At 42.9% G+C, this 14,177-nt stretch overlaps 1 protein-coding gene across 1 annotated transcript in view; it reads left to right on the top strand.

Moving 5' to 3' along the window:
- The first annotated feature begins 258 nt into the window (after positions 1-258).
- Positions 259-14,177, top strand: part of SERGEF (secretion regulating guanine nucleotide exchange factor) — a 139,838-nt gene continuing 125,919 nt past the window's right edge. Inside the window, 8 exon segments of the mRNA XM_066187644.1 lie at positions 259-313; positions 1,773-1,911; positions 2,593-2,748; positions 4,380-4,474; positions 5,619-5,679; positions 6,802-6,915; positions 7,208-7,270; positions 10,513-10,671. Coding sequence (XP_066043741.1) covers positions 290-313; positions 1,773-1,911; positions 2,593-2,748; positions 4,380-4,474; positions 5,619-5,679; positions 6,802-6,915; positions 7,208-7,270; positions 10,513-10,671 — 811 coding nt within the window. The 5' untranslated portion in view covers positions 259-289.

Raw genomic sequence — 14,177 nt, 5'->3', positions numbered from 1 at the left:
CAACGTGCGGCCGGGAATTAGGATAAAAGGGGGCTGCCCCCTCTGAAACCCTGAGAGAGAAAACCTTACACGCGTGTGGCCCGGTGAGCGCTCCCTTTATTCGGATAAAGTTGCAGGACTCCTCTGCCTCCTTTTGTGGACATAAACCTCTGACGTTTCCCGGCAAACACGAACGCCGGCTCGGGGTTCGCAGTTCAGGCGCTGCCCGCCCGTGATCCCGCCCCGTGCCCGCCCCTTCCTGCCCGGCCCGCGGGCGGCGGGAAGCGCCGGGAGCCGCCGGCCCCGTCCCATGGAGCCGCAGCTGTTCGCCTGGGTGAGTGGGCCCTCGGCACGGCCCGGGGGCCGGCATCTCCTGCTGCCCGGGAGGCGGGAGGGTGGCGGGAGGGTGGCGGGGCCGCTGCTCGCCCGCCCGGGATGCCGCGGCGCTCTGGCCGCCGGCCCGGGGCAGCGGGGCCGCGGTGTCCCCGCCCCGCGGGGAAGCGGCGCCGCGGTCTCACCTGGCGGGCGCAGCAGGTCCGAGAGCCGTGTCAGGGGCTTCCCTCACGCTGCTCAGCCCCCTTTGCTGCGCGGGGCCGCGGTTGGTGCGGGCAGGGCGGCTGGAGCGGCGCTGGCGCTGGGATACCCGCGTGTGGCTCTCATCAGCCCCTCGGGTCCTCCCGCCCCTCGTCGCGGCTTGCCTGGGTTTGAAGGCTTCGGAACTCATTGCGATTTAGAGGCTAAAACGGGAGGTTGTGGCACGTCTTTTCAAGAGAATTGCGCCTGTACCACGCCGTAAAGTGCGGATCCCCAGTAGCGGCTGTGAGACAGCAGCTCGATGTGTCTGTGCAGCTCCACTCCCGACGTCTCGCCCACCTGTGGGCTCCGGGCCGAGCGGCCCGGGGCTTCTGGCCGGAGTGGCGGTGTTTCCGTAGGTACAAAATGTTTATTCTGTAGGTACAAAGCGTTTATTGCGGAATGCGGCCTTTTAGCGTTCACCGGGTGCTGCGTTTTTCGGGGGAGGCGGAGGGCAAAGTGAGAGCAGATGGGTGCACAGGTGAGGTGGGGAAAGTATTTCCTGGGGATCACCAGCTGGCTGTGGAGTGTTGCTGTTACTGCCCCGTGGGATGGGGAAGGTTATGGTATCCTCTTCTTGTGAATGAAGGTTCAACTGTTGGACGTAGAGCTGAAATTAACCAAGAAATTCCCTGACTTGTTACCATGTTGGCAGTTGCTGCTTTCCGTGGTGTGTTTACTAGCTATAGTTTTGTACCTATAAATTTATACTGCCTATAATTGGTGTGTTTTCATTTGGACCTCTTTAATTTAAAAGACTTCGTTAACGAGGTGTAAATGTTTCTGATTTATTTGTTTAGATCCCAGAACAAGGTAACATGTCTTTCTGCTTTCATTTTGGAGGTAGCCTGCCAGAAAGCAGTGGCATGAATAAGACCTTAGTGATGAGTGGGACTCATTGGCATTAAAATTAAACGTGTGGTAATCGTCTTGATAGAAAGGTTTTCCTCCTTGTTAACTGTGAGTCTGCAGTTAAAGTTTTAACAAGTTGTATTCCAGTATGCTTTTTGAAATACTGTCACAGACACCCCTAAGGACAGCAAAGTTAGGACAGTCCTGGTCTAAAATCCTGGGAATCCTATGTGACATATCAGGGGATTTTTAGGAGCGGGTTAACGCATGGCATACCCCAAATATGCTTGTTTGTCCTTGGGAGCATATGTGTGCTTCTTTTGTTGACTTTCAAAACAATGTGTTATTTTTCTGTGTGCCTTTTGAAGGGTGCAAACAGCTATGGACAACTTGGTCTTGGTCATAAAGAGGATGTGCTGGTTCCTCAGGCCCTGAAAGATGTTTCCTGCAAATGTCAAGACATTGTAGGCATTGCTGGAGGAGGGGGACATTCTGCTGTTATCACTGGTAAAAACACGGCTCTTGCACGGGGCGTTTGGTTTTTAATCACTTTTTTTTGTGTGTGTTTCCCTGTTGGTTCAGTGCTGCCACCTCTCTGTGGCTGCTGTTTCTGAGCAAGTACAATCCTTAGTTGCAAACCAGTTAACTCAGTATTTGGGGAAATTGGGGAAATTCCTGTTGCTCATATATTGTCTGGTTACTTCGTGGCTTTGTGAGGACTTTTTCTTCAGCTGTTTCATAGAAAGAAGCCAGATTTTCTGTATTGAGGATGCAGGGGTGGGAAGGAGGAATGGGAATGTTATGCGGTCTTAAGAAGTGTTAAGGTCGGAGCAGAAGATGACATCTGGCCCTTGAAAGGTTGTGCTGTATGCCACAGCTAATTATGGTAAAGAAGGAATATAGACAGATGTGAACATGATAAAAAAAGCATCTTTGTGTGAGAGGTGCCTGTCTCACCGTATAGATTGTCTCCCGTGACAGATCCAGCTCTCCACAGCGGTAGTTATTCAGAGGTATTTCTAATGCATCAGAAACAACACTTTCTTTGAATTTTTACTTGATTGCAGTGCCTAAGGTTACACGTAATCACTGTCCTTGTTTGTCACAGGACCTCACAGATGTAAGTTTCTCTTTTTAATCTGTGAAGTGGAACACTATGTATTTATTTATTTGTTTATTTTCTTCCAGGTGCAGGACAACTCTTTGTATGTGGCCACAACAAAGATGGGCAGTTGGGATTGAATCACACAGAGGATGTGCTGCGTTTTGCTTTGTGCACTGCCCTGTCTGGCTTTTGTGTTAAACAAGTTGCATGTGGCTGGGATTTTACAATCATATTAGTAGGTAAATCTTTCTCTCTAAGACCTGAAGAAATACCCTGATGTAGAGAACATACTGAAAGTTCCACAGCGCTATTGCTTGTGTGATGTGAGGGACCTGGACAAGTTTGAGCAGAGGCTTGGGAACCTCAGGAAATTCGACAAAGCCAAGTACTGGTGCTACACCTGAGTCAGGACAAGCGCTGGTACCAGCACTGGCTGGGGATGAACAGATCAGAGCAGCCCTGCCCAGAGGGACTTGGGGGTGCTGTGGGTGAAGCTGGACATGACCCAGCCATGGCACTCACAGCCCAGAGAGCCAAATGTGCCCTGGGCTGCATCCAGAGACTTGTGGGCATCAGGGCAGGGAGGGAATTCTGCCCCTGTGCTCTGCCCTGCTCTGGTGAGACCCACCTACTGCACCCAGCTCTGGGGTCACAGCACAGGAAGGACATGGAGCTGTTGGGGTGAGTCCAGAGGAGGCCACTAAGGCGATCAGAGGGATGGAGCACCTCTTTGAGGAAGGGCTGAGAAAGCTGGGGCTGTTCAGCTTGGAGAACGTCCTAACCCTGGACAAATTCTCTTAACCTTACATGGAATTTGGTTTAGCGATGAATTCAGGTTTTAGCCATTCTCTGAAACATGGCATATTTGAAAGATGGCTTTCACTTTATAGCAAATGCTGCTGATAATGACATTCAAAAATTCTCTAAGAGTAATGGATTCAGAACTTGTTTGCAGCTCATTATCAAGTACCCAGTCATGACATCCATAATCAATCTTAGTAGTACCTTACTTGAGTAGTCCCATCCACATGAGAAATCACTCTGACATCAGTGGAGCAGAGTGAATAGTAAGGTACCACCTACTTTGATTAAAAATGGCATAACTGAGGCCATGGTTTTCTGTATTTTGCACATCAGACATAGATTTAGCAAGGGAACAACCACCTCTGTAATTATACTGCCTTGTATTGTATGGTGCATTGTGGTCACAAGGCAGCACAGCCCCATCATAAACTAAAGGCTGCACCTGCCCTGGACATCTGTGATAGGAGTGACATTATAGCAACCTTTCAGAACCTTAAAGGAGCCGCAGAAAAGCTGCAGGGGAACTTTTTACAAGGGCTTGTAGTGATAGGACAAAGGGAGAAGCCTTTAAACTGAAAAAGGACAGGTTTAGATTAGTTATTAGGAAGACTCTCTTTACTGTGAGGGTGGTGAGGCACTGGCACAGGTTGCCTGAGAAGCTGTGGATGTCCCATCCTTGGCAGTGTTCAAGGCCAGGCTGGATGGGGCTCTGAGCAACCTGGGGTAGTGGAAGGTGTCCCTGCCCATGGCAAGGGGGTTTGAACTGGATGATCTTTAGATCCCTTCCAACCCGAACTGTTCTATGATTCTATGTGCTGGCACTCACAGGTTTTAAGCTACTTGCCTTGCAAGCTAAATCACTGTCTGTTCCTTGTGTCCCAGTGAACTTGAGACCTTTCCTGGACATGGTGTGTAAGACCAGGAGCCCTTGGCCTCAGGGGCTTTGTAATGGGGCATGTTAGGTCATTTCTTGAGCTACTTGGCTGTGTTATTGTGCTTGTTATAATGTTACAGTGCTATTGCTCATGGGTTTACTGATCCTGCTCTAACACTTCATTTTTTGCAGGATCTGGCCTAGTGCTGTCCTGTGGGTCAAACTCTTTTGGACAACTGGGACTTCCTCAGATTTCAGGACCGTGCTTGATTCCACAAAAGATTGAGGTAAAGATTTAGAAGGTGGTGTGCTTTATATTGCTTCCAGCAGCTTACAGAGGTCATCTGACCTCAATGGGCTTTAAGCCATACTCTTTAACTTATATTTATAGTGTCTATCTGCTACAGATAAGCTTACAATGTAAGGCCCAAAGGTGAATTGAAAGGCTAAGGCTGCTTTTCTTGCTGTATTAAGAAGTTTCCCACTTCTAACAGAAAGTTGACTCTTTCTCTTCTCAGACAAGATATTATTTAGCATTATGGCTCATGCCAGGTATTCCTTTGTTTCTTTTTTAATGTAGGAGAAGGAGGGCAGCTGGTCCCATAAGTGACCTCTAGTGAGTAGGAGTTAGTTCACTTGTTGTTTCTGTGCCCTTGATGTTTCCCAAGAGCATCCACTGCAGTGTGTGATGCCTTAAAATTTGGTAGTATTGACAGTGCTGGTGTGAGTCTTTCTTGTCCCTCACCAAACAAACTGTTCATGCCAAATATTTGCTCTTTTGGTTGGTATCCCTTAAATTCTTGGGCTTGATACCACCTCTTTTAAATACACCTACTGCTTTTCCATCAAGGATAGATATCCAGAGGGTTTGCCAAACCCTGCAAGAGCAAGACAGGATGGGATGGGAGGTAACAGAAGAGGGAAACTTCCACCTGATTCCTGAGATCTGTTGCTGTGGAGGGAAGCCTTCAAGTTTTTCTCCATTGGAAAACAAAATTCCATCGGTAATTTGGCAAGACTGAACAGCTTAATGCAACATAGTACTACCTATCACCAGTATTTACTGTGGAGGATTTGGTGTAATTCTTGAGGAACACTGAGTTAAAATTAGGAAATAAACATATTTGTATCACCAATGTTTCTTCTTTCATGTAAATATTTTGACTGTGCTTTTTTTTTGTTTATTGCCACAATCCTGTGCATCCAGTTGCTTTACTGATTTATTTTTTTATTTCTTGAAGATGTTCCCACTAACTTTTATTGGTCAAAATTTACTTACTTTGTGATACAAAATGTTGATATGCATTGCGACATGCAGGCTGGAATTGTGAGCGCTATTTTCGTAGTGTTTCACTTTTTTTGCTCTGTTTTGTTTTTAGAGGCACTAAGTGCAAAAAGCAACTGAATTATAATTTTATTTTATTTGCTTAGTCTCTCAAAGAGAAGGTGATGAATGTTGCTGCTGGACTGAGACATGCCCTTGCTGCTACAGGTAAGTATGTCATAATTTTACTATCTTTTCAGTAACAAATGAAATGAGATTTTAATGGCTTGGAGGAGGAGAGGGTGGAAAAGAGAATGAAATTTATTTAGTCTACTATTTATTTTAAATATCACAGGGAAAATACACCTTAAAGTCATGGGCTGTAAGGTTTTGGGATGAAGTAACAAGAATAGTAAACATTCTAGAACCATCTTCCTGGAAAATCATGGGGAAAAACTTTTTCCAAGAATTCAGAGTGATGGTTTATTAACAAGTTAATCTTCTGATGGATGGAAAACATACTGATTTCCTTCTTCTTATTCTGAAACAAAACATAAAAGTAGTTTTTTTCAGGAAAGAGGGCTTCTGATCAATCAAAGTATCTTAGGATTTGAACTCATGATATTATGTGAAGTAATTTAAGTTTGTATAAGATGCTTCAAAATGGAACTGCACATAAATAGTGGCTTTTAAAACGTTGTAATTGAAATTGACACCTGGTAAATCACAAGAATGAAATGAAATAATTTTCCTGCTTTTACTAGAGACTCTGAATTTGTTCACGGTGTAACAGTAGAAATCAAACCCTTCCTTTTGGTGTGGTTGTGTTAAAACTGAGGAAAAACAAACTACCTGCTCTTATATTTGGTTCAGTTTTGTGTGAGCTTCAGTATGGATTCCAGGTAGTGGAGCTGAAGGTGCACAGGAGATGCTTGGAAGAATAGTGAGGTCTCTGATGCTTGTATGAATAGTGGGAACTGTGATTCCCTGTGCTGCACTGCACTAAAAAATTGGCATCAAAAGAGGGAAAGGGAAGAGAAAGTACAAGAACTTGGTATCAATTCCTGAGGTACTGCAACCAGGGGATTTCTTTTACTGAGTCTCCAATAGCTTCCCACCTTCTGGGTTTTTTTACCTGTATACTGAGACTACAGCTGTTTGTTGCGTGTTGACTTCACCAGGGTTATCTGAATGTTTTTTGGCATAAAGGTCATTTATAGCGTAATTTGAATAGGTGAAAATGACTTGAATTTGATATGACACGTTAATGACTGTTCATTAACACGTGAAATGATTTTTGTTGGTGGTTGATGTGTTTTAATCTCTTTTATTTGTGTTTTCTCTGAAAAGACAGTGGCTTGGTGCTGCAGTGGGGAACTGGGATGGCATCTCGGGCAAAGCGTGCAAGCCAGGGAAGAGCCCTCCCTCTGTTCTTGACAGCAAAGGAACCCTGTGAAGTGGCAGGTAATCTTGGAATCTGCTTCCTTTGTGTGAGTGGATAGAGCAGAAATATAATTTGGAGTGGTATGTATCTTCCTTTTTATAATGCCACGTGGTATTGTAAACATGTAGTGGAGTACCTGAAGGACAAGAATGGACATAGAAAATCATGATCTGTGGGGAAAATGGGAGTCCTGGGGCCCAAAGGCAGAGCCTTTTCTTATGAAAGTCATCACCATCCTGTTACACTTGTATGCATGTTTGTGTGTGCATTGATACCTGCTGCAGGAATTTTATGTGGCTACATTTTTTCTAGGCCTGGAAGATATAAAGGTGAAGACAGTTGCTGCAGGCTCCTATCATTCGGTGTCCCTCACAGGTACAGAGGTGGAAGTCCTCATCTCACCCTTCAAACGTTTCTCTGCTTTTGAAATGTCGTCAGCTTTGGTAAAATTGGTGAAATTTGACCTGGCCTAGTTAGTGCTGGTAATTTTTTTGTAATAGTTTTGCACCCTGAGAACTTTGATTTTGTTTTAAGAGCTGGATTCATGTTTCGAGTTCTCTGAATTTTGTGTGTTTTTCTTGGGATCAGGTGTGACCTTAGCCCTTATGTAATTCAGCGTCTGGGCTCTTGATGGCTAGAAACTGTGAAAGGATTTTTAAGTCTCTGGAGCTGCAGCAGGATGCCCTCTTGGGTAATTGGTTACTGCAGGACGCAGTGCAACCCTTTGCCCATGGAGAAGGGGTGTGCTGGGTGGTTTTCCCAGGAAAGGCAGCAGAAGCAGGGTAGCCACAGCAGTGTGAGCTAATGCCTCTGTGTGGGGCATGCAGGAGCGTGAGAAGCCCTGGAGCTGTCTGAGGTGCCTCAGGCTCCACTGTGACAGTGTGCTGATCTGTGGTGTAAGAGCACAAAGCTTATTTGAAGAGTAGGAAGTTGCTTTAATTGCTTAGGCACTTCCATAATATCTGCCATTTCTTTGATCCTTAGGCAGTGCTCCCATGCTGGAGTACTGAGTATCCCGTATTGAAAGTCTAATAAAGATTTCTTTTTATTTTGACAGATTGGGAGAAGGGGAAACAGAATAGCTTTCATGCTGTAATCTTACAGTTTTGAAGTGTGTAAAATATATTGAACCTTATGAAGACAAGTCTTTGCCAAACTTCACAGGAACAAGTTCTTAGCAAATCTGCAGCCATCTGGTGCCTCTGTCATCATTAAAGGAGGACTGGAGTATTTGCTTATGCAGATCTATAGAGATTTAGTTGTACGGGGAGATGTTCCAAGATGTAAATTGTATTGAATTCAGAGATGCAAAGTGTATGCAAGATTAGTGAAGACAAACTGTAAGAACAAATAAAATCTACTTTAGATAATTGGTACTCTCTATTTAGACACTGAGCAGATTATTCTTTCATGCTTTTGCTTTTTATATAAGAGAGCGGTCTATTTGGCAGCAGGGGGACCAAAATTGACAAAGTAAGTGCCAAAGACTTTTACAATGTGATGCTGTTGCTGCCCTTCATCCTGCAAGATAGTTATTACTTAAAACATTTTGCATTTTGAAGATGCTTGATATGATAAAGATACTACTGCAGGGTGTAATATTTAAATGGGTCTTTTTTTTCTAGGAATGCCTTGCACTGTAGTGCAGTTTTCTCTGCCTCTGTTCCATGAGTCACCTGCTGATGGGAAATCAAATGCCTGCAGCCAGGCAGGTTTGGGACACAGCTGTTGGTGTGGGTTGTTATAAACATGAATGAGGGCTCTTGGAAAAAAGAATGGTAGAGTCTACTGGTATCCAAACTGGCCTGAACCCTCCGGGGTGAGAATATGCTGCTAAGTCTCAGTGTCTTAAGTTTTTGTTCAAACCTACTCAAGAAATGAGATGAGGGTTGAGCATGTGACTTTTCCCAGGATGAAGCAAACACACTTTCTGTAAAAGGAGGTGACAGAGGCAGTGCATGTTAATGTGGAACATGAATGGCCACAGTGGTTTTCTTTGTTGTGTTTCTGTCACCTTTTTTTTTTTTTCTTTCTCCATAAGGTGTGTGTACTTCATGCTGGGAAGGATTTTATCCATTTTAGTGGAGAATTCAAATATTTGAATGAAACAATTGCTTGACTGTTTTTCCTTTTCATTTCAGTTGTGTTGTTTTAAAAAGGAATATGGGAAGTCCTGCACATGACTGTCAGTACTGGCTTCTCCCCCTACTCCCATTCCTTGCCTATTTTTCACCAGCATTAGTATAGTGGCATTCTGCTGGATTACTTTTTCTGTTGCTGTTACCAGACTGAGATTATGAAACATACTGTAGCCTAAGTTCTGCTTTATTTTTTTCTTTTTCCTCTGCAAGATTTTCTTCTGCCATGGTGGTTGTAATGAGTTCAGTGCTGACCTGAGACATCCTGATGCCTTAAGTGTTGTGGATGTGTGCTCTAAACAATTCCACATTGGAACTTACGTGGCTCCCAGTCTTTCTGGGCCCACAATAATGTACAGGATCATGTGTGCAAGATTTATTTCTTACACTTCCAATTTGTGCAGGCTGGCAAAAACTTCAGGGAGGCCTGACAGCTTAAGTATTTTTTTGTGGATTTTTTTTTTCCTTTTTTACTGTGGAGGTCTAGGACCTGGGAGGAATGATTTTGTCCTGAAAAGATGGGAACTAATGATATGTCATGTCTGCAGAAGGACTCATCTGAGCAGTCAGTGTTGCTGCCCATTGGTTGTTAGGCTGTGGGCAACTCCAGCTTGCATTGATATGAAGTATTGTGGGTGTTTCTGTAAAAGGATTTATCCCTGTGGTTGGAATGCTGGAGTGTGCATTTGAAGAAATGCTTGTTCTAGAAAAGGGCTGGAGAAGACACGTGTTTACAGAAGTCTCTCAAGTGTTGTCTGGCATGATGATTTTTAAGTTTGCCTTGTGATGGGTGATGCCTGCTTTAGTAGTGTGTTCGTATCTGCATGTCCAATTCCTTCAGGAAGTGACTGTGCAAGGTGAATCAAGGAGCACTGGACTGTCCCTGCTTTGGGGGATTTACTGAATTTGCTCAAGCTGAAGGAGGCAGAATTGGTATGAGCAGAGCTGGGAGTCTAGCTCTTGTAGAGAGGCTGGGAGACTGTAAAGCAGAGCAGGAGCAGCCAGCCAGGCTTTGAATTATTTGCTGCAGTCCAGAAAGTTATTTACTGGATGTAATTAAAGCTTTGGAGTGGAAATAATAGCTGGCCTGCAAGGACAGGGTGGACAGAGAGCGACTGCTCAGTGAATGCCTCCGAGATGCTTTGATTTTCTTTTACCCTGGGAAACTGACTACTGTGGTTAGTTTTTTAATAAAAATTACTCTTTGCTCTAAGCATCTAGGCAGTTTGACCTGAAAGCTCTCACTGCTTCAGGGAGTCTGTGTAGCCCTCAGAAAATAGGCTGTGTTGTTAAGGCCTTTGCTAATATTTCTGATATCCCAGTTATAATGGTAAAGAACGGTAGGAAAAAGCATACAGTGAGAACACAAACTGAATGAAATATTCTTTCCTCAGCATCACTGAACTGAGACAGAACCTGAATCTGGTGGCATTAGATCTATATCCCTTTAAACAGATTTTATTTCTCTGTCTGTTGTAGATGAAGGACACCTGTATGTCTGGGGCAGCAACAAACACGGGCAGCTGGTGAGTAGAGACACATTTCTCACTGAGCCCAAGAAAATTGACACTCAGTGTTTCTCACATGAGAAAATCGGAGCAGTTTGGAGTGGCTGGACCCACCTGGTGGCACGGACAGGTAGGATGTTTAAAAAACAGTAACACATGACACCCAAACAGTAAACTGTGAGTTGTCTTTGTTACAGGCAAGCAGTGTTCTTTCTCACCAACAGTGGCTGCACACACAGTATTGCAGTTTCACCCAACTTCAGTTGTCTCTTGAAAAATGATGGGGACAGAAATCCTTTGGCTGCTCTTTTAGTAGGTCAATAAGGACAAAGAAAATAATATATTCAGAAGGAAATCAGTAAACTAAAATAAGATGGCTTATGTGTGTATCTGTGGTCAAACCCAGAAAATATTTGGAAAAGACAGGTAAAAAGAGGCATCATTGCACTTGAAGAGAGAGTGTTCCCTGAAGATGAAAACGAAAGCAGATTTCATGTGGAAGCTGTACTTTTCCTGGGAATCTTTGTGATGAGGACAGTGTTCTGAAGGCTGCCACGTGTGGAGGGCTGTAGGGTTAGATTCTTACCTAGGAGCAGATGAGAGGAAGGTTATGTAACAGTGATATTCATGTGTAACGGGATGGTTGATCTGGTGAAGCTCATCCGAGTGTGAAATGCCAAGGCAGGAGGGAAAGGTAGATGAGATGGAAAGGCAAGACAGGCATCTGAAGCTATTTTGTGGTGTTTGTGTTCTGTGCTTCTCCTGTTGCACAGTGTGTGGTGTCATAGGTAAGGCTAACAAGAGGGTGGAAGTCTTCCATAGAGGAAAAGGAACAGCCAGGGCTGTGATGTGTGACTGGAAAAACAAATTGGTTGTTTTCTGGTTCATAGCATGCATTGTTTGACATCAAAGTATGTGAGAGAAATGTGTAAAAAAACCTTCTTAGCTATTTGTAAGAAATGTCTGAACTCTGATTTTTAGAGGATGCTATACTGAAAATTTCAAAGCTGCAATCAATGCTGTGAGCTGCTTGGAAACCTTTCAGGTGGAGTAAAAGAATTTATCTCAAAATGAATTAAGTGCTTGATGTCATCCTCACTGAACAGAAATGGTAGAAAGAAGCCATTAGTCAGGATAACCAGATTTTTAAAGAGTGAGTCTTAACAACTTGGTTTTCCTTCCTTCACTATTTCTTAATAGAGCATACCCCCTAAATAAAATTTCCCCAGAGTTTTAGTAACTTCAGTGTTTCACTCACTTGATACTTATCTGTGGGTATTACAGACATGGAGTATTTCAGTAGGTGTTTTTATACAACAACAAAAAGTGTGTCAAGTGACTAGCAAGGATGTTTAGCTGGTGAATGTTTAAAAGAATTTAAATAAAAATAGGCTGACTTTCTACATCTGCATTAGAAAACTGGCCAGGTGATGCAGTGGCACAAGTTATTGCTGAAACTGTAAATTTTATGTATTTAGAATTTTAAATCGCTTGGAAGAGCAATGGACCTGAACCTAAATCATCTGGAATAAGAATTTGAATGGCCTTTGGCAGCCTCCAGACACCAATCAGGATCCCATGGGAATCTCAGGGGTTGTTCAACTGCTAGATGTAGTGTGAGCTGAAGCACTTAACTCTTTCTGGGAAATCATTTGCTGCATTAAACTTGCAGCTGAATAACTGAAAAATGCAGCCCACTTGAGAACTGTCCCCTGCATGCAGTTCTTCCCACCAGTATTTTTACCTCCTTCTAGCAAAGGAGGAAATTTTGCTTCAGTTTCCTGGTGCTGAAATCATAAACCAATGATCCCCAGATGTTATGGATCAGTAAAGTTTTTTTTTTTGAGCATGCAGCCCCCAATATATTTGAACTTGCTTATTTATAAATTACAGACGCATAATGCTGTAATATGCGATCTATAAAATAAGTACAATAGATATTTTACAAAGGAAGAGATAAAGATAAACACTACTTAAAATGTATTCCTTTATTAACTTAAATAATTAAAACCCTTAATAATTTATTTAAAAATTAAAATATTTATATGTAATTTTCATCCTGCCCTCCAGCGGATTGTCTTGTGAATCCACAAGGCTGCATGCACTTCACTTTAGAGATACTGATTCAAACATTTCCTGCTTGTTTTACTCTGGGGAGTTCCCCAATTAGTGGAAGGGAGGCAAAATAGAGTCATTCTTGGACACAGGAAAATGGAAGGAAGGGACACTGTAGTATGATGCTTCTCTGCTCATTGAGGAAGATAAAAACATACTTTGGAAAGACATTGCAGTGTACAAGGATTTTGCTGCATGAAAGAATGAGTAAGTTTTTTCTAATTAATAATCTCACCACAATGCAAAATTTAGTGGTCTAAAGTTTGTCACTGTATTTGAATTCTCATGTGGTGTTTTCCACAGAAGGTATTTGAATTTTAAGAGGCTGTTACAAATACTTAGAGTTCTGTTTGAATTTTTTTTTCCAGAACATTAATCCTGATAAGAGTAGTAATAATAAAAACTTGTTATTGCAGCTGTCTTGACAGTAACTGAAAACTCTTCTCATTGGAAAGACACAGGAAGGAACTGGGTGGATAAACACTCGACACACAATGCATAAATTCACAGATTCTGCCATTTCAAAATGGCATTTTGGTCTTTATCTGCCAGGTGAGCAGTGCTTGGCTGCAGAACTAATTGAAGAGTGAAGAGTAAATGAGAGAGTGATGTTGTTAAAAGCAGCCATCTGGAGGAATAGTTGCTAGTTTCATGGTTGCAGTGGTTTGACAGTTCTAAAGTGAGTCCAAGCAAGTTATCAAGTTTGTTATCAGAAAAAAGAAATACAGCATAAATATTTCTGTCTTTCCCTCTTATGTAAGCTGGCCTGTTTTAAGACTTGCTTTGTTTTTCCGTCATGCTGCTGGCAAAATTTTGTACTGTAACATAAAGCAAAATGCACAACTCATTTTAATTTCTTCCCCGTTCTCTCTTTACAAGGGATTTTAATTGCACCTGAAATCACTTTAATACCTGCATCTCTTTCGTATCCTGTGTTCTACCTCATTCAGCAGAGGTTTCCTGTCATTTCTTTTTACAGTTTGATCAACTCTTTTTTAATTTGCTGTTTATATCATGAAGCAGTTTGGATTCAAGAGATTAATTCCTGACAAATGAATTCCTTGACTTAAAGGTGTTAAGGAATGCTTTCATGAGATGTTGTGTTTTTCCTTTAACCTTAGGTGAAGGTTGATCCTTACCTTTACTCTAATCGTCATCAACTTCAATTCCTTATTCTTTTTATTATAGAGGTATCTTTTGGGGCTATTTCCACTGTAAAACAACTCACAGAGCCCTTCAAGAGAGACAAGTGCTGTCTTTTTCTGCCTTGATTACTGTTTCCTGCAGAGGAGGGAAGCACAGTTAGACTTGATGGTATCACCAGTACTGTTTCGAAGTAAGTTATATTATTCTGATAGTAGGGGTGGTCCTAGCTGATGATGGTTTGTCCAGAAAGGTGAAGGTTGAGAAGCCCTGGCTGTTATTTGATCAGGTCTCTGATGATGAGATATGAACTTGCTGGTGTCCTGGGTTTATTTTCTGTTTTCTGTGTGAATGCTTGTGTCAAGTGACTCTCAGGAA

The sequence above is a fragment of the Chamaea fasciata genome, unplaced genomic scaffold, assembly GCF_029207755.1.
Source record: "Chamaea fasciata isolate MVZ Bird 193981 ecotype frontalis unplaced genomic scaffold, bChaFas1.0.hap1 SCAF_7, whole genome shotgun sequence".
In the NCBI taxonomy this organism is placed as follows: domain Eukaryota; kingdom Metazoa; phylum Chordata; class Aves; order Passeriformes; family Sylviidae; genus Chamaea; species Chamaea fasciata.
Note: the sequence above shows the minus strand (reverse complement) of the source record. Positions and strands in the feature narration are given on the sequence as shown.